This window comes from Aquila chrysaetos, chromosome 3 (genome assembly GCF_900496995.4).
Source record: "Aquila chrysaetos chrysaetos chromosome 3, bAquChr1.4, whole genome shotgun sequence".
NCBI classification, from domain to species: domain Eukaryota; kingdom Metazoa; phylum Chordata; class Aves; order Accipitriformes; family Accipitridae; genus Aquila; species Aquila chrysaetos.
Window position 1 is genome coordinate 58,076,481 of NC_044006.1, and position 21,532 is coordinate 58,098,012.

Sequence of the window (21,532 nt, forward strand, 5' to 3'; positions counted from 1 at the left end):
ACAGTGAACAACACACTACATCTACATGGCGTGAGACCTTCACTCTAACACTGACGGACAGAGAATGACTCCTGAATCAAGAGTTCAGCCCAAAATCAGGGATAACAGAATGAAGATGCTAATCCTCTGAAGAAGACAATGAACAAGAACTGATTTGGGTATTTGGTTAAACCACGACACTCATCAATACCCAAATCAGTTCTTGTTCATTCCCTTCTTCAGAGGATTTCTGAATTCATCAGACAGGATCTCTGTGAGACATGATTATCTGTACATTTTTCGCTGAAACCAGGACAATGAGACAGCAAAAAATGTGATCTCTTTTCTGAAATCAGCAGCTGAGCTCAGAAAAACCCAGAAGCACCCAGATGCAAGGACGGACAGTGGAAGCACAGTCAAGAGGACTCTTCACAGAGAATTGTTCATAGCTGAGCCAACAGAAATATAACACCCCTTGGGGTAAATGGGCATGTGTCAATATTCTCTGAGTTCTGCTCAAAGGTCTTGACAGGAGAATAGGTAGGTGAGCCACACTAAAGTTCCAATCCTGGATGCAGGAACTACAGAGGCCAGAGAGTGGTCTGAAGGCCTGACTGGAGAGGCCCCAAGCCCATCAGGTTTGGTGACAGAGATGTCAAAGCCTGGCTGAAAGAAGAAGAGGCAAAAGGCCAAGATGTACAGTGAAGCCAGTGTACAACTGCTGGGGGAAGGAGAGCTTAATGGGGAGATAACAGTAGTATTTTTCAAGCAATTTAAATTCTTCTCAGTGCCTTGAGAAGCCTCTTAAAAACATCTCCTTTGGGTCCTGGAAAAGCTGCTGTCTAAAGCAACACAGTCCCAGAGGCTGCAAGCATGTCAAGAGAAGAAAGATGGAAGAGGAGGAAAAAGAGAGAAAAATTACGGCTTGAGTCGAAGAACAATCACAAAAGCTGCCGGCTGTTTGTAAAATCATTGAAAATGGCTATTTATATGCCAAGAAATATTTTGAGCCAGATATTAATACCTGGAGATCTCTCTTTTGTAGACACAAGTGGTCAAAGTCACAAGCCAGTAGTCTTCTGCATGAGAACAGGCCTCTCTATATGTAGATTTTATCAACAGCAAGCAGGTGGGAAAGAAACCAAAGTCAAAATATGTAAAATCAAGGACTGCTTAAACTCTGTTTAAGACATAGTGCATAAATATGAATCTCTAGTTTCTGCTGTCATTGTTAAACACGTGCCCAGCACATAGCACAGCATGCAGTATCAAATCTGTGGACCAGGTGAGCCTCTGTGCCACAACATCTCATCCTGGTACTTACACAGTTCAGAGTTAGGAACTTGCTATGGTGCCATGGGGCTCAATCTTCTGACTGTACACAAGGGATTTCTTTCCCACAGGGCACAACAATGTTCACTTTAAAGCAACTGACAATTTGATCCCTCTGTACTATCTGAAGTCTCATTTTCTGGAAGGATAAATTTGCCCTTATGAATGCCATATGCCAGTGGATGGCCTGCCACTGGGATTCAGACTAGTTCCTCAAAAGCTGGCCTAGGTATCTGCACACTACCCCATAGTCACCTCTGACACTACAGTGCAGATATACACACAGAGACAGGTCAAGCACATCTACACAGTATTGCTCAGCTTACAGGTTAGTTGTTCAACTGGCACTCTCAGACATATGGTTGACTTGTACTAACCTCTGCAACAAAACCAGAGTAAGAAATCTGTGGCTTTTCACTTCACCCATGCCTTCCCTCCTATATCATGCTACCTCATTCCTTCTGTTGAGATTACTGGTTTTGAGGCTGTGCAATAAACTGAATCACTGAAAGAATGATGATAAAAGGAACAATTTGGAGGAAAACAACAAGTCTGGATCATTTGGTGATACCATTTCAGTATGTCCCACAGGTAGCTTCATGGAAAGAAGAGACAGGTACACTGCAGGACAGGATTGGAAACATGGCTGTGCTTGGCGGTTTGAGTGGGAGGAGGGAGGGCAGGCAGTACTTGTCACAGCCAGTGCATTGGGCAACTATTCCCTCAGTACAGAGAACTCTATGTAAAATTAGCTTACTCTTGCTAATTAACACAACAGAGAAAATCAAAAGCCCAGTGCTGTGACAGAGCAGAAATGAGGGCATCCTAAAAGCAGTGATAGCTAGAAACTCTCAACCTATCCAATATACAGTGTGGAGGGTGTCCATGTGACTTTCAAGTGCCTGTACATATAGATCCTTTTGATAATGATACTCTATGGGGTCAGTAAAGACAGGAAAGCCTTCTTCATTTCAGCCATTTGTTAGATTTGACACTGCTACTGAACAAGGACATAATTCTTCAGATGCCAAACACACAACTCCTACCAACTTCAAATCAGTGGCTCTCAGGAGGAGAACCTTCACCTGAAATATGTATTTAGGCTAGAAATAGAAAATCAAGTACTCCAGTTGCTCCAGCAGATTATGGAGGGATTTACAAATAAAACATATTCCAAGTGCTTGAGGTCCATTTTGGCAGCTCTTAAATCTTTTTCCTATTGAAAACTGCTGTTTGCTACAGTATATATAAAAAATTGGATTTTGCTACACTGGCAGCATTTCAACATATAGAAGCACCACAGAACATGGAATCAAAGCTCTGTAACTAATTAAGCTTCATAGAAAATGCTAACATGTATTTCTTAAGGAGAAAATTAGTGTGGTAGCAACTGTATGTCACTTACCTAGAATGAACTAACTGGCTCCATTTGTAGCTGCCATTTGTCCTCATTCATTGTTAACAGCCTTCTTCAAACTAACACTTGATAAAAATTAAAAGATTCTAATGCAGTCCATTGGACTGTATGCTTAACACTCAAATAAATAAAACATGGCCCTATGCATAATAATCTTCTTCAACTACAGGCACAGCAGTTCCAAAATAATTCTGGATTTTATTTTAACTTAAACTTTCTTACAATGTTGTAAAAATAATTTACTTGTGTACGTGAATAACGATAACCCAATGACCACATTTGTATATAAAATTGTCTTGAAGAGGCCGGTAATCCAATTTGTTTTCATTAGTGTTGCACTGAGAGCACGCCTAACCAAATGCCCGTACAAAGACCAGCAAACTGGTATCAGTCAAATCAGCAGACCTCTTTCACTTACTTACTACCTTTGCTTATTTAAACAAACCAAAGGACATGGACTGTAACTCCCTGTTCTATTGAAGGGTTACAAATACAGACTGCAAAAGCAAATTAACCCTCTGAGGAGAGGGCACTTCTGAAATAAAATGGTGGTTTAGGAAACTATTTTCTGAGATCAAGCTTGAAGAATAATAGTGCTAAATATTCTACTGAAGTTTGAAAACTCAAAGCTTCCTTAGTTAAAACAATATACATCTTTGATAGCTTATATTAATGGGTATGGTAGCTTTGCACAGTATTGTTTATGAATATAATACATACATAGTGCTGGGTTTAATATTTTATTTGAATGACGTTTAATGTTATGCAAAATAAATTGTTATGTTACATCCACTGTGACATCAACTAAAATGTGAACTAGTTTGCATAGGTTAGTACTTTGGGCAGCATGATGTTGCTCTAGTCCACCAAGGCTTAAATATTCACAGTGTAGAGGAAGAAACAGGAATTAAAGCATTTCTACTAAAATATATTTTAATAGCTGGTGTTAACTTTCTGCATAACAAAAGCCAAATTAAGATGATACATCATATGATCCAAGAGTAAGTATATCTGTCCTTTGAAAAACAATTGTTACCTTCATAACTGTATACTCCCAAATACAGTACAGTTTTGCAAAATAACTAAAACTTTACACACTTTAAAGCAAACATAAGCCAAACTGCACAGCGGTTCATTTTTGCTTTTTATGTCACACGGCAAAAACCAACAGCTGAGAGAGTTTCCAAATCATGCTAATCAATGTCAATACAGTCATTGCTGTCTTCCAATGGTCTAGCAATTTCTAATAGTAATATTAAATACACGATTGAAATGCTACAGTATAGCTTATTCCCCCCCTAAAATAATAATAATTAAACAAATGTCAACAACAACTGGATTACAACTTAAGTACAATATGCAAATTCTATTTATCAGACACAAGAAGCATATGAAATTCCTTTGAATATACTGTTGTAGTGCAGGCAGTTTAGGAAATATAGCTTTCAGGTTTTCTTTCAAAAGGAGAGATGGGGTTCCTATGGCATAAAGCTGGAGAAAATCACTAAAGCATTGCAAAATGGTTTATTCTTCTACAGCTCACCAGTACTTTGCATTTGCCAGCACATCAGTTTGGAGATCTTCTTTCAACAGCATCTTTTGTCTGTTTCAGTATATTATTTAAACATTTACTAACTAAAGCGTATTCTGTATTTTAAATGGAGTATTAATCAACATAACTAAAATCTAACATTTTATACCCTGTACCACTTTCTGCCAAAGACTTCTGTATTTGTAATTTCTTTTTCATTGTACAAGATGACATGCAGTCACTGTACAGTTAAAACTAGAATTATTACCTTTCCCAAGTATTGGAGACCTTCCATATCCCCGAGGAACACTTGGTAGGGACATATTTGTCAAAAATATAATCCATGGGAGGTGATTCTCTGTCAAATCCCAATCTGCTGAAGTGGTTTATGGTATGTCAAATGTAATCAAGGAAACCCTGTTTCATCAAGATTAAATGCTAATGTTCCATCATGAAAAATTACAGCTGCAGTATCTGTAAGTAGCTTTGTTTAGAAAATGAAGATTAGCCAGGCAAGAAAGAGCAATGAAAAGCAAGGCACCCATTTGTTCTTGTATATATGTACGAATATGCTCTGTGTTGTCTTCCATGTTTATACTCGTGTTAGCAAGAATTACAGCATATTGTATCTTCTCTATTTCTAAAATGCTTAAAATGGGAATGTGTGAACTTCCAACCTGAACTTTGGAACATCTTGGGAAATTTGACTCCTTAAAAGTCTTTTCCTTTCCCCACAAAAATGTTGTCTACAGGAAGAAAGTACAGTGAGGGAAACATGCTGTGTTAAAAAGGAATACATAACTTTAAAGGTGACAAGACAGCATATAACATCTGTTCACCCCTATTTCCCACTGCATGTAACAGGCTCCAACACACGCCTTGTAAAACCTGTGCTGGCACAATTTAATTGCCAACTTACTTTCACTACCTTACAAATTTTAGATCTTAAAAAATATTTTTATAATTGCACTCTGATAATTTTGGGCCTTTGATAGCATTGCTTAGAACAAAGCTGCATAATGACACTAAAGTTTGTTTTATATCAAAAAGCAGGAACCATTCCACATGAACACAAATTACTCAGCATATACAACATAAAAACCTGACTACATGAATAAGTAACTTAAAACAGATCTTAATAATTCTGCTGACATACCATTCTCAAGAGAAATACAATTCACATACTGTTTTGTTTTCTTGACCTTTTTTATTTTGCAAATTGCTTTAGCTGCTTTGCCAGGCTAATGAATATTCAAAATTCATAAAGGAAATTTTATTTCCATTGTTTAGCATAACATAGTTCTCTAATGTCATCAAATGCTCATTTTCTGATTTACTTTTCACTATACCTACAGTGTTCACTGTAAGCCGTCTCCTCACTTAGGAAGAATGCTAGTGTATTTATAGGTGGAGACTTTCTTTTTTATAAGTCACTAAAAATTGCAACTTGATGCAATATATCTATTCCCTATATTTATTTTTATCCATATCTGGTTAACAAACTGACAACTTGTTTTTATAGTTGTCAGCATTACACAGCTAATAGAGCAGCACAGCAGCAAGGGATAGCCAATTCTGCCTCAGGCATCATCAGAAAAATTTGCCAGCCATCGTAAGATGGGATTCCTCTCCTTGATGTTGATGGCTGGTGATGAAAACCAACAGGGAAGCAGACTGCTTGCTTCAGAGCTTCTAGCTCAGCCTACCACAACAGCCTTTTGAAAAGCCATTTGACTTGCAAAGCTTGCTAATTTAATGTGGAAGTCACCACTAATGCATAAGAGTCTCTCACAGCAGCAGCCCTATATGCAAAACTTTCAAGAATTTTAAATGACAGCACCCATACAGATTGCACATTTACAGTATTGCATTCCTAGTTTTAAACCACATTTTTTGAAGTTAGATGCTCCTGGTCAGCTTTAGCCTTGAAATTAGGCAGCTGACAAGAAAGCACAGGCAATTCCACAGGCATGGTCATTTTTTAATTTTTTTTTTTTTTTAACGCAGTCATTCCACCCTGTTTGGCAGCTGAGATCAGCCCTGTGTTAGCAACACCTAAAAAAAATTGCATTAGCTTTCCAATTCCTAATTGTATGCAAAAATAGAACTAGCAGGTATTTACATTGATAACTTTCAGTTGACATAACACCACCATACTGCATTCCTCCTTTATTCTTTAAATAGACATTGCAGGCTTGCTTACTTTGTGAAACGAGAAATACAAAATTGTCTGTAAACTCTATATTTAATTCTACTTTAAAAATTTCAGAAACAGAAGAAAGCCAGTGCAAGCTCAACGTTCTGAGACCTACTCCAAAATTAACTTCTCTAGCAGATGGCTGAACACCACAAATTATGCTATCAGCAAAAACATCTTCCTTACACATGTATGCATCCACATGAGTAAGTTCCCATGTGAATCTTTAACTCTTTCGTCCTTCCTCCCAGAGTTTCTCCCTGGGAAGGAACATGGCACCCTCCTGGCATCCAGTCAAAGGAAAAGCACCTTCCCTGTGACCCAAGCCTGCTGATACAGTCCCTCTTACAGGTCCATTATGTCACCAGTTATTTGATCCTCTACTCAGCCTCACAGACCGAGACCTGGATCTCTCAGTTCTGATCATAAGTTAACGGACACCAAATAGCATATCTGAAGGTTTGCCAGCAAAATATTTTTACTGTTTTCTATGGATGGCTAAACTGAAGCATGATGGCATGGAGTATGTTGGACTTCTGTTTAGTTAGTTTTCCCTTCAGTGTCAGTTATGAGAAAGATTAAATCAGTAAAAGAAAACATAATATTTCTCCATCGTTAATCATTTGGCAAGCGTACAACCCACTGTTGGATCACCAAGATTTCTGGAGGAAACTGAGGCAATAGGCCATTGAGCTGAAATGCATTACAATAACCAGAGCTCTCCTCCACTCCTTGATGGACGTGCAAGTATTTCTGAAGCAGGGGTAGGTTAGCTCATTAGCTCATCAGCAAAGCAGCCATTAAGCGAGTTCCCTGTGGTAAGAAGGAGGGATGTAACTGCAGGCTTTGTGTGACTGCACAGCACTGGGGCCTCACACAGGATATTTATTTACAGCAGTACAGGTGAAGGTAAAGGAACTAACATGAAGTATTTGTTGTACATTGCCCTAATGGAAGTTTATTTAAATGCTAAGTATTATTAGAAGGAAACAGAAGAGTTGACAGGTTTTATACTCTAGATAGTCTTTGCAAGGAATTTTCTGTGGAAAAGATGCCAAAGAACCATGAATCCAGGCACGGATCTAACTGATGGACTGGGATGCAAGCAAAGCTGATAGAAGAGGTCACTGTTGGAAATAAGAGAAAATGGGTAATCCAGGAATAAATGTGGGTATGCAAGAGTCAGGAAATTTTTGCTGTCAAAACAGACCTGTTTACTGTAAGGCTGCTGGGCAGTAGGGGGTTTTATTTGGTTTTTTTAGTAGCATATTACTTGTCATTATTTCAAATGATTGAATTATCTACTTAGCATTTTTATTTTTATTCGGATGCTAACTGCGCAAACATTAAACACCTCCCTAATAATCTGAAGATGTGTTCAAACTCAGTGTGTTAACCTCCTGTGACTTCAGAGTGCCATAAGAAGTGAATCGATTTTATGGTTGTTATTATAAAGAGAAATAATGTCTTTGAGGTGTAGGGAAAAGGTATTTCCCCTTTACAACTAATTGACTAAAATCTTTATAGGATTAGCAGCACCAGGCTTCCATATATGTTTTTCATTTTGAGGGAGCGCTATTATATGCAATGCTGTTTTCAAAGCTCTGAGCTTCTTGTTGATTATTTATCTTTACTTTGAAGGACTCTAAATTGGATTCTGAGTGAGAATGCAGACTGTTACAGCAGTGATAAAGTAATGAACATGTACTCTTAAAAGATTCTTCTGACTTTTTCTAAAAGGTTAGGTTTTGAGTAAATCATAATAAAGCTCAAAGGACTAGACACAAAAATTAGTTAACAAACTCAATATAATTTGCTGGAAGCATTCCTGTTTTCCCAGTTCTCTGAACAGTACCATACATCCAGCCATCATCAATTGGTTGCACATTGATGATATAATCACCATCCCTGAAGGAAACTTCATCTTCATCTTGAGCACTGTAGTCATACATAGCTCTGTATGTTCTCTGTTGAAGGAAAGAAAACAAGGCTGTAAAGTCTCAAGCCTAAACAGAGACAGATTCCTTCTCTTCTTTGCACAAAGAAAATGAAAAGAGCAGGAAAAAGAACAGAGGGAGAAATCACAAGTTACCTGTTGAAAAGAAACAGTACACCCCCCACCCTGTCAAATATGCGGTGAATACAGCCCCTTTTTGCAAGTACCAAAATAATTCTTTTTGTGAACCTGCATTGTCCAAAGTCCTCATACAAACAGATTTCGAGCCATTCACTGCCTCTTGAAATATTCCAACTGTTGTTTCATACATTCACTAGTAACAGTTCATTACATCTAGCCATGGCTAGCTGTGCTTCTGCTCCCTATTTGCATGACTCCCAAATAGCTTCTCCTGTGTCTTCACTACAGAAAAGAAACAGATTCTTCATCCAGGTCATTAACTTTGCCATCTCACTGAATGTCCTTCATTTCATTAGGATTTTACCCCAAATTAAGAATTAGGAATGTATTACTATCTAATGAAAAAAAAAGACAAGATTTTTAAAAGTCTGCAAAAATACTTTTTATTAATACTCGTTTTTGCATATTCAGATAAAAGATCGATCTAAACAGAACACCAAGGCCTATCATTAGCTAAGCCAAATTTCTCTACACCTCTGTCCACTGTAAGCCAAGATTTTGATTTTCTTTCTAAATAGAGTATTTATTTCCACTCATAACCAATAAAATGCTGGAATTCAAAGTGGACTTTCAAACTCAGAGGAAACAGTCTACTCCTATATCTTAACAGAACAAAAAAACTAGCTCATTTTAAAATTCCCAGGGCTACTTTCTTTTCCTTACCCTGTCTCTCGACAGAAGTCAAGAGCAGTTCAAGCATCACTGATAATATTCAATTTCCCTACCAGCAATTTTTGATATTTCACCATATCTAACTCAATTTTTCTGCTACAATGATTCAAAGAGAAAAAAAGGTAAAAACAGTCAATGTTTGAGTTAATGCCTAGTACTACTGTCTGAACCTTTTAAGAGACAGCAAACTTTTTTCTGCTTCCCAGCTGAGGAAAACAGCTCTGGATTAATTTTAATTCATCTCATATATGGGGGGTTGAGGGGTTTTAATGAAATTATTTTCAGAAAAGATGGAGATTCCTCCACACACAGTAAGTCATTTGTCACATGTTGGAAATGTGGGATCATCTAATCCAAACACTATAGGGCAATGCATTATTACTGTTCCCATGCTAGAAATACACTTTTGTCTTGATTCTGCCTTTATCATTAGTAGTGCAGATTAAACACTACAGAGAAATCAACTCCTGGTTAAACACTGGAGACCGTTACCGTTCCTGACAAGCCTACTCTGAACTGTATTTGAGTCTTGCTCTGTATAATTGTCCTCTGCCATGCCTTGTAGTGTTGCCGCCCTACAGGCTGCGACCAAAAGTGATCTTCTACCAGAGGTATGTGGTTTCTTGGTGGTTCCTTAATGTCTTCCAAGTGTTCATGGAAGGTGATGAAAAAAAGCATCATTGTTTATGCACTACATCGAAGCAACAATTGGGAGGGTTCTATCATCACCAAAAATTCCTTAAAGATTCACAAACTAGAAAACCAGTGGTCAGAAGACCCTGAGGAATGGTCTGTGCCTATGAGAATTTTATTTTTTCCAACTATTTCAATTGATCTCTCTACTGAGCCTTAAACTAACTCCAAAAAAAACAGTGGAGAATATGCTATTACAACAAGCTCAGCAGCAGTTAGTCCTTTAAAGAATTTATTTCAAAAAAAGGTCCATTTAAGAAAAATGGTAGTAAGTCCATATCTGGCATAAGGCAGAGAATAGATTATCCTCTGAGCCATGCTTATACGTCTCCCTTAAATGGGCAAAGACTTGGGCAAGAAATTAAATGTTTTATTAAAGTAACATATAATTGGAAAAAAACAGTGAAGTTTTTACTCACCCAGAAGGATGCTCACTCATCCTTAGAACATCATGGTATAGGATATACTAGTGCTGTCTCCTTTAAGGCAGCTTGACTACATCACTGTAGTAGCACAGTTGTGAAGACAAGCTAGTAATTTCAAACTTTAAAAAAATTTATTAGGGCCCTAAATGCTGCTGAGAAACCTAAATTTATGGCCTTAACACCTAATTAGGTGCTAAGTGGCTGTCAGGAGAAATCTCCATAATAATCCTGTTAGCATTTAATGCCTAATTATCACTTCAGAGTGTAGTCTGGGCTATATAATTGAGAATTACAATGCTTAAAGGACTCCAAGCAGGGATTTTTAAAATGCATTTTAGTGAATTATTTCTCTGTCAGTAGTGAGTTTAGCAAGTTCTGAGACCACAAGAGGGTATAAGAAAAGGTTGGGGGGTTTGCAAAACAGTCAAATACTCACTTATCTGCCACCTCCTCAAAGGTCTAACTTGCAGCTACTGCTTAGACAGAACAGTAAGTCTTGTGCATATGAAGTACTGAAGCCCAGCTCTCATATTCCCAGCTCCCCAGCCAGATGTGAGCTGATAGATGCATATTTCCACTTCATCCACCAGTTGATACTTATTCTATGGATTGCTTCTTGCAAGGAAAAGTACCTGTTGCAGTGTCCTTCACATAGGACAGCTATCAAGGAAAGCCAATTTGCAACCTAGGTTTTGCTTTCCTATCACTTTTAGTTATCTAAAAACATAAGAACACCCTCTGTTATGTTCCAAAGAGGCAAAGAGCCTTCAGGGGTCTGTTATAAAACATTCTGTACTCTGAGCAACAATATAATTCGGCCCATTATGCAAAACTGCTCATAGAAAGTGAGCAAAAGAATCAGAAAATAACACAATTTATCTAGGAAAAAAATCTACCCAGAGACTGTGTTAGGATCATGCTCAAAATTAAATAAACCAGAATTTGAAAATTTAGAAATTAGAAAACTTCTATTTCTCAGTACAGGAAATCGGTGGACATAATTATAAAATGAACTTATGTCTTTTGAGACCCTGATTTGATAACAGTGCAACAAACCGGCTGAAAGGAGTAGGTTTTACTACAGCAGCTAACTCTCCAATCATCCCCACCCTGATACAAACCATGGGATCTTAATCACCCTCACCCTAGAGATGTCCTGGCCAAACTTATGGGTGGCTTTGTCACCTTCATTGCTTTTCGTTAAGTCTCAAAAACTGCTTGTGCTTTGAGACCAGTATTCAGGCTGGTATTTCTTTCCTCCTGTCTCTTCCCCTTCTTACTTTCTTCTCTTACTTCTTTCTTCCCTCTGCCTGGCTTAGCCAGACATGGCTGCATCTCTGGCAGTACTGCTCCAAGCCCAGAACCGAACAGGCAGCTGAAAGCAATAAACCTAACAGTGTTTAAGTTTATCAGATCTCCTAGTGCGTGTCCACACTGCATTTGAAAAGCACTCCAAGGCTGCCTTCCATCTTCAGTCTGTGCAAATCGCTACACTTAAACACATCCCCAACCAGAAGTTTCCTCCAGCACACACTGGGAACCCCTTGTGCCACCCCAATAGCTGAGTGTAACATGCCCAGCACACCTGGATAAGATGCACAAGCTAAAGAAAAGACAGTCTTTTGATGTGAAGGTGGAAAGGCAAGGGAGGATGCCAGGCTTCTAGCTGTATCTGAGATACCTCTTTTGGAGCAGAATCATCACCCTGGGCTGTGATAAGATCAGTTGCTGTTTCCTTTTTTCCCATGATAAACAACTATTATCCCTTAAAAGAACGTCAAATTATAACAGTTTCACAAAAGGGATAAGAAATCCTGTTGAAAGGAGACAGTCAATCCTTTATTTTTTAAATGCTTTAACTTCACTCTCTTCCTTTTCTTATTTACTTTTGCATTCCCCATTCTGGAAGGAGAGGCAAATGATGATTCTCAAGATGACTGAAATGATATTGTTTCAACAGGTAGCCCACCAGGTCAGTCACTGGGAGATAGAAATATCAGGGAAATAGTAGCCATCTACCTGCCCACATAGCTATGAAGGCTGCTAAGTGCATTTTGAGATTTGCAGGCATCTCCATTCTCTGGACTTGAAGATCCATTCTCTGCTGGATTTGAAGACTGTTTGCTTTGCTCCCCACTGACTAGCAAATCTGCTGGCAAAGCCCAGGCTTCCAGGTCTCCCATTTTTTGGACTCTGGCCCTTTTGGAAAGCAGCCAGCTCCCCAGGTGCCTTGCGATATCCTTAGAAATTAATGGTTGGTTCCAGTATCAGCTGCCTCACAGCTGTCATGCAGGTGTCCAAAGAGTTTCTCAGGTTATTGGCTCACCAAAAGATGCAGGTATCTGGATCCCAGACTTCCCAGCAAGTTAGCCCCCTCAGTCCCCAAGCAGCTGAGAAACTGGCAAGCCTGAAAGCACTCAAACCTCATAGAACATCATGATCTTTACAACATAAAATGCCATGGAGTTTCAGTCTTAAAGAAAAATACAAGTTTCAGCTAATCTTGAAAACAGTTTTTTTCAACTCAGCAAGCTCTCAGTTTAGTTCATAATTAAATATTTCACCTCTAAAGAGGTGACTGAGGTAGTAAATATACATCCATTCAAAACAGTTTAAAATTCAAAACTACAAGTCAGTATTTTTAAGGTAAAAGGTGACTGGATCTGAACTATGAAATCTCTAGGCAGTGATATGATAAAAAATAATATGATAACCATTAAAACTGAACTTTATATGTAAAGAGTTCAAAAAGGAAAAAGAAGCTCAATTTCCTAAAAACTCCAGCTGAATACCCATTCAGCTCTCCTTCCATGACCAGTTACTTCTAAAATGAAATATTCACTGCAGCTTTACATTCCCATCCAGCACAATTAAGAACTTCATGACTGTGGCCATGGTTTCATGATAAAGCTTCTTCTCAGTCGCCCAGCAGTATAACTCGATTTGGATCAGGCACGAGTGCATGCATGACTCTCCTGTTGAATTAGGAAGGGCACACCAATATGGAGTCTGAGGTAGGTTTATATAAGTACAAAATCAGCAGGTCAAAAAATCTGAAACAAATTTAAACCAACAGGGTCATCGTAAGAGACTGTGGTTTTCATCCAGTGCTAGAAGCCTGAATTCATCAAAGCTCAGCCTGTGAAATACTGTCCAAGCATTTACTATTTGTTTTAAGTAGAGAGAAGATTCAGTTATTTGTCTGCCTTCTGGAGATCATAAATAATTTTTTTTAATGCATTCTGACATAAAAGTTCTTGCCACTGCACTCAGTCACTTAATCGTTTTTATATCTGAGGACTATCACTTACATTTAGGACTACGACAGTCAAATAGCCCAACTACAGAACTCAAGCATACCAATTCACTCATTTAAGAGATTTCACAACAGCTGATGATGTTGCTTACCAAATAAAATCATTCTTTAAATCCAATACTCACCAGACCTGCTGAATGAGGCTGTGAATGCATGGACCTCATGGATGACATACTGGTCTGGTGCATGTATCCATATCCCTGGGACTGGCTTTGCTGATATGCCCCAGGGAGAACAGGGGCTGTGTGTTAAAGAAATACAGACACATTAATTAAGTTTTTAAAAAAGTCCTTATCTAGCATTTTGTAGAAACTGTAGATTATTTGCATTGTAAATAACAGTTCCTCAGTATGAAACAGTTCAGAATGATTTCCATATACAACATAAGGCTTTCCACAGGTTGAATTACACATAAATGTAGCCAAAGCCATAGCAATGTATCTACAAACACCGTCAAGGTTAGTTGGAAAGAAAAGCTCAACATATCGTAAGAAGCCCAACCACAAAAAGGGGTACAAAAGCTTGAGACACCACTAACTCAATTTTGATACTGCCACAGATGACGCACTAAATATCATGTGCCATAAACTGCCATTTTTAAAGGAAAGATTGATGAAAAAAGCTATATACTAATACAGTTTTGAAATGTTTCAGTAGAAATTCTCTGCAATTAGTTCTTAACTCATTGCAAACTAACTCGTATTTATTGGGCTATGAACAAAGAAGGACTGTGATTCACAGGAAGAGATAGAAATGTAAAAAAGTGAGCCCACGGTTGGGTTTCTTAGTTTATTCTGATTCCACCAACTTTCTTAGCCAAACACAGAGATCAATGGTTACTTAAGTATTTCCAAGTCCACCTTTTTCAGTATGTTCCTCTTACCACACAATTGTTCCATCTCTTTCACACATATTTTATTCACATTATTTTAACAATTACATTATTTTAACAATTCTGTATGCTAATCATTAACATGTTGACTTTTATTGTACCAAGAGCTGCTGAAAGAGTTATTAATACAACCAACAAGGACTCCCTACCTCTACAGCTTACTAGGAAAGCATTTGTAAACCTTCCATATCTGCTCAAACACCTTACTTCAGCAAGACCAAAACAGAATGCGTTAAAAACATGGTTGATCAAAAAATCTGTGAGAAATAAGCACAGCATAAGTGATTACTCACTATTTTCCTAGCAAACCCAATAAGCATTTTTAAAGCAAAATTAAGAGACTGAAGTGGTTTTCAAAATCTAAAGATTAAAAGTTTAGTCACCGCATATTTGTGTATGTTTTGAAGACTCTCACGCACTCTGAGAATAAAGACTTCTGGCTTGTATGGAGGTTATTAGCCCATCTCCACTGTTATTTACCAGAATTTTACTAGTTCAACTGGAAATTCATTTAGCTACACTGAAAAGAAAACACATTTCTTTTGCTACTTCTTCAAGTGGTCCATCTAGCTGGTATTCTAACTCCTCTGACAAAAGCCATCTTTTGCTTACAGAAGATGGAGACCATGCGGCCCATGAGTCAAAAATCTTCAAACATGGAATCATTCAGCAGTCTGACACTTTCTGAGATACATCTCTTGGTCTTGCTGGGAAGTAAGAACCACTTCAGGAGCACCCATCACACACAGAATCAAAAAGGAGCAAAGCTATTGTAGGATTTAACGGGGTTCAAAATGTATGGAAGGACCCAGGACTTTTAAAATGAAAAAAACATGGGAGAAGCAGGAAACCTGCATTAAAAAAAAAAAAAAATTAGGAGAAGTATTTATATTTGCAGTAATAACACTCTGTCCTTCTCTGCTTCTTCAGCGATCAGGACAATAAATGCGTGTGAAAAAGGATTAATGAGAAAATGTTTGCTGAACTATTTCAGAAAGAAAAGTCAATCTCGTGCTTTCAGCAAGGTGTTTTACCTATCCTGCTTCCCCAGCTAACAAAACCACTGATTTTAACAAAGGTTCTTCTTAAAACATCCATTTAGTTTTTGTTAGCATATTCAAATGCACCAAGTATGTAATTACAATTTGGGATGTTACTTTTTGCTCTACTATACTTGTAAAGATAAGTAACACTGTATATTTAACTAGGGTTTTTCTGATTTAGAAAACATGTTTCAAACTATTGTAATTAATAGATTGCTTTGTTAAGTGAGTGAAATTAAAGTGATATACAGTCAGATGCAACACTGGAACATGATGAATAATGGATGTTTTAGGAGTGCCAAGTTCATTCTAATGACATATGAGTACAAAGTCATTTTAAAGCAGTTTAATCATCAAGAGAATTGTTGCTCGTTAACATGTTCACAGGATTATCATGCATTAAGTGAATAGTCCTAAGTGGTTCATGAAATAATTTATGTTTCAGTGTTGTTACAAGCTATTTCTACATGACCAGATGTAGCCCTTCATGAGAAAATAGAGAAAAACATCATTTAATCAAAGGTTCTGCGATCAAGCTGGAATGAATGTATTTTGCCTAATTCATCACCAGCATAAACGTAGGTCAATTCATAGAAGCCAACAGAGTCTCATCTCCTCATACCAGCAGTAAATTGGTTATGTGGGTTGAAAACACACAAGCTGAAAACAGCTTAAACTTTTTAACTTAATAGAAAGCAGTATCTTAAGCTGACAATGGCCGCTGATCAGTGACTGCCCACTCTGCAGCTACAAAGGGCTGGTAGCTTTTCCCTGGTCCCCGGCAGGGGCAGACACCCTGAGAGTCCCTTTCTTCTTCCTAAAAGAAGTGAAGACACCGGCAGAAACTTTTTACTCTTGATTCCTTCTCCCCAAAACAGATCTTCCTCAATTCCTACCAATCATCCCTTGTCAGTGTAAGGCAGCAAGTGTACTGATGGCCAGTTTCATTATAGCCTCCAAATCGACAGGCTTATTTTGGGGAGGATAACTCATGCCTCCTGCCTCTGTGACAACTGTCAGCAGCAGGTCTGAGATGTTCTTTCCTCTTTTGCAATCAGCTTCTCACAATCTGAGAGAATTCTGTCAAACTGTCTCAGCAAACCTGTTTGCTAATTTACCTGCAACAATGGAAACTGTAAACCCAGAAATAAAAAAAAATAAAAACCCAGGAAATAAAGCATTTCTTCCAAAGCAGGAGAAATTTTGGGAAGCATTAGAAGCTGAAATATTAGAAAAAGATTCTATACAATCAAAAAGAAGGAATTTCTAGGATTAGCTTTGCTAATTATCTTCTAGTCCTTTATTTAGGTATCAGATATATGAGCATATATATCAGCAGATATCAGTGTTGAATACACTTGATTGAATAATTCCACCTTTTTTTTTTCCATTAAAAGAATACTGTAGTAGGGCTGCAAAAAATGACCAATAGTTTTTAACAATTTTTCACAAAAAATACTTAAGAAAACTCCAGATGGTTGCCTATTTGGAAGATAATTTGGGAATCACATAAATAAGCAGGCTAGTGAAGAGACAACAGATCTGAGCTGTGTTCCTGGTTATGTACAGATAATTCAAGGTGAGATTAAATGATGCAGAGAAAGAGTCTGACTTTCCACCATCATCATCACCCATAGTTAACTCCAATCTTCTGGCTCAGACCAAAGTATAAAGTTCTATAACATCACTGACTGCAGCAGCAGCAAAAAGCAATGGTTTTAGTTAACCTAAGGGAACAATAAAACACAGTGGTGGAACATGAAATTCATTTAGCTGAAGCCAGATTTATTGGTGAGGGAGCTGAGGGCTGACCATTGCTCCCAGAAGTAGAGGTGGATGTTTTTTCTCGTTGCATTAAGACTTTACCAGACGCATTCTGATGTATCAAAACTTACTTTTTTTCTTGTCCCACTTACTGAGCAAGCCAGATATCCATTTTAAATTATCTACTTGAAGAAATTTATCATATATCTCTTACTATGTCTTTATAGGCTTCCCCAGAGAAAAGACAGAGAAAAATGAATGAACATGATAAAAGGCAAACAGAGAGGAAGCCTCCAAGAAAAAGAAGAAGCTGAAAGAATGATAACAAGTATCAACTTGCTGCAGCAGACGATGGGGTCTGCACAGTGTGTACCGATCAGGACATGCTTTGAGAAGGACTGGGAAAGAAAAAGGTCAGACTGTGGCAACAGGAAAGGTTTAATTAAGAGAGCACTGTATAATTACAAGGTTAAAAAAAAGTTTATGCTAAAAAGAAAAATCATTTTAAAGGGTAGGTTCCAAGATATATTTTATCAAAACCATACTTAAACTCTTTCATTCTTTTGTACAGCAGAACCTCGACAAGCCATGGTAAAACAATGTATCCCTGCTGCTAACTACTGCAGTTTTGCCATTTACTAGACCAGATGTAAAATAACAATCGCTTCATTTACTTACAGACATCATGCAGTTTTAAGCATTTATTTCACTTCATATTTTGATGCTATCTCAATTCATGGTTTCACTACTAAGACTTCAGAGAACTCACAAAGAATATTGCAACATTTTGTAATAACAACAACATGAGAGAGCAGGAAGTAAAAAAGGATGATAATTATTATGTGCTTATTTCTAGTGCCTGTAAGACACTAGAAATCAAGCTGTAGGTTTTCTGAGGAGCACAAAAGTTGCAACAGAGCCAGAACACAGCATCATCATATGTCTCTGTTACTGACATTATGACTAGCTCCCCCAAAAGAGATGAAGCTGTTACGGGAATCATGTTGCTCCACATATATTGAAGTCCTTCCCCTGTTTCGCCTTGCTGCTGCCTCATTTTCCACAGATTGCAATGCCTAGAACAGGCCTCATGGCCTGACTTTACAAGGCCTCTCCCACAGCTTTCAGTTCCTTCTTTCTTTTGCCCTTCCCTTAGAAGTTACTCAGCTATGTCCCATTCAGCAGAAAACGTTGTCAAACTAGTGATGTAATCAGATGTGAGTAAGTGGAGGTCTACATTACACTTCCGGGGTGCTCGGGTACACCCCACTTGTTGTTCCTGTGAATGGGCCGCTGCCCGAACTGCACAACCCCCTTGACCACTTCCCAGTCCAAGTTACAGGAATACGTAGCTAAGGAAATACGGCCTTAGGGTAAACTGTTACTGCTCTGTTGAAGCTGGTGGATAATAACAACTGATACCTTTTTAAAGCCTTCTCTAGAAAGTGTCACAGAGGTAGCTTTGGTTACAAACTCCGGCTTGGTACTTTATTTTTTTGTGTTCTATCACTTTCCCAGACATTGGCTGCTGCTCCCCATCATTAAAATATTTAAAGTGATTTGGGTTGGAAGAGACCTCTAGTTATAATATAGTCCATTCCCTATTTAAAATCAGGGCCAAATTTGCAGTTAGGCTGGGTTTCTTCAGGCCTGTCCTGTCAATTTTGAGTTCAGGATGGAGATTTCACTACACCTCTTTGGGCAACCACAAACCCTATAATTCCTCCTGTTTATTTCCCGTGCTGTGTATACTCCTGTACAAGCTCTTGAGATGAGCTCAGCCCAGCATTGCATTAAACATACAAGCATCTTGAGAAACAGTTTTAAGGAGAGATTTGAAGAAGGTTAACACATTAATTCTGCAGAAGTTCACAAACAGCAGGATAAATGGAACATAATTGTTGTCAACCAAGAATTTAATGAGAGTTTTAAAGAAGGCCCATATCACAGGCTAATCAGAAACAATAATCTTGATACTCTGGCAGCAAGTAAGGCAGGATAGATATGATGAGGATAAGATGTGAAAGACATAAAAAGAGAAGAAAAGTAACTTGACTTCTATGACAGATGAGCTTTTAGCAGGCTTTTAAAGATGATGTGCTAAACATCATTCTCTGTTAAAGTTAAGAGTGTTGGAAGAATTCGGCAGGAGTCATGAGGTGATAAGTCTCCAAGAGGCTACAGGCAGTCCATCCCTGATTCCCACGGCATATCTGAGGTTGATGCTCCATGAGCTGGCTGAGGCAATCTAACACTCCCACCACCCTTTCTCTTCCTTTCGGCTGGGTTGGTTTTCTGTTGGCTTGGTGAGCTAAGTCAGCTCAGCAAGGGATCAGACCAGTGACAGATGCAGTGTAAGGAAGGAGACAGGACCAGGTACCCAAGGCCACAGGCAGCAGAAGGCAGCAAACTGCTAGATCAGCTCAGTTGTCCCAAGATATGCCCCTTCAAGCACCTCAATTCGGTGCAAGCTCCCTCTGCGTTCAAACCACAAAAGAGCTGAGCCTCTCACAGATGCTTCCCTTCAGATGTCCCAGCATCCAGCTCCAACTAATGCATCCCATGTAATGCAGAATGCTCCTGAGTACTAGCACGTGGCATGCACTGCTCAACTACTTGTATCCCAGGTCTCCACGGTATTTGAAAAAAGTCATAGTAGAAGTTTAGAGAAAATTAAGCCTAGTGCAGCCAGCAAGAGCTGTTTACTTGACAGTAAAAAAGGGTATCAGAGAACTTGAAGCCTTTAATGAGTGTGCAAGGACTGCCCAGAGATAGAGATGGTGAAGAGGCTGAGATGAGGTACAGAGCTCTGCAGCATCTCCATGGTACAGAGCAAGGGGATAGTCTCTAAAGGACACAATAAAAAAGCAGTCACAGCAGTACAGAGAACAAACAGAAGAGTACAGATATGTTAGATACTGATAACATCAGGAAAACCTCAGTAATAATTTTCCAGTGAAGAACTGATTGCCAAGAATGCTCCTGTCCCAGACTGGGATGAAAAGAAAAAAAATCTCAAAGGTTCATGCAAAAAGAAATTTTAAAAATCAGGTAAAGAAACAATTTTATGCCAATCATTTCAAAAGATCTAGGTTTAATTTTGATAATTTTCAATGTTTATTATAATTTGTGACTCTTCAAAATTAAACATATTTCAACATAAAGCTGGATTCTTTGTTTCAAAAATGTCAAGCTATAACCGTAACAATCTCAATACTGAATAAAATGGGGTTTTTCAGCATTGGGACATTAATCACAAGTGATCCATTCCTATAAAGAAGTTTGGCAATAAACTGCTATCTTCTGATGAGCAACATTGAAAAATTCCCAGCCATATCTAAAGTTAAATTGCTCAGCATTAACTTTTCAAATAAACTAGAAAATGGAAACACATACTCTAAACTGATTATAACTCTTATCTGTTATAGAGTTTTATTATTTTCTAGTCAGCAAGAGTAGCACAGCACAGTCAAATTTACTGGGAATAGGTCAAACTGCATAAGCATATAAAAAGCACTAACCTGAAGACTGCAGATGGTGAGACCTGATACAGAACAGTGCTGTTTTTAGAACAGTAGAAAACAACATGGTAAGGCATCTTGGCATTTTTTCTTGTAACAGTAACTTTCCCTTCATTTCTTTTCTTTTTTTTTTTTTTTTTTTTCTCTCTTTTTCTTGCCCTTTACTCGTCAGTTAGGCTGCTTTCACGGATGTCTGATCTACCAGGCTTGTTGCTCTCAGCGGTGCTGTCAGAAGCAGCAGTTTGTCTGCATACTATCCATTACAGGAGTCAGTATTAGTTAGTAAATTGGAATATCAAGCCCAGATATAATTAGGTTGTTGAAATAACAACCTGAAAGTATGGCCTAATTCACACAGGGTGCTAATAAATATCTGCCATGCTCACTGACCTCATTAGAATTGAAGCTCTGAACTACTTGGAGTCAGTGGCAAATTCAGAACATTGCAAGCTTAGGAAGTTTCCATAACCTAAATTACAAAGATGTAAGAAATAAACCATGCAATCTTCAAATACTTGGAAAAAAAAAAAGGATGGGGGGGGAGGAATCAAGAAAATTATGAATCTTGTATTTAAAATAACCAACATTAATTACTCATGATGCAAAAAATCAA

The 21,532-nt window shown here is 38.1% G+C and overlaps 1 protein-coding gene across 3 annotated transcripts in view; it reads right to left on the reverse strand.

Annotated features, from left to right (window-relative positions):
* Positions 1-3,455: 3,455 nt before the first annotated feature.
* The window catches only part of NEBL (nebulette), a 274,542-nt gene continuing 256,465 nt past the window's right edge, over positions 3,456-21,532 (reverse strand). For all 3 annotated transcript variants that reach the window (XM_041122468.1, XM_030008943.2, XM_030008945.2), the window contains 2 exons: positions 13,825-13,940; positions 3,456-8,423 (listed from right to left, as the gene is read on the reverse strand). In XM_041122468.1, the coding sequence (XP_040978402.1) occupies positions 8,247-8,423; positions 13,825-13,940 (293 nt within the window). In that variant the 3' untranslated portion in view covers positions 3,456-8,246. The remainder of the gene's footprint in view (positions 8,424-13,824; positions 13,941-21,532) is intronic.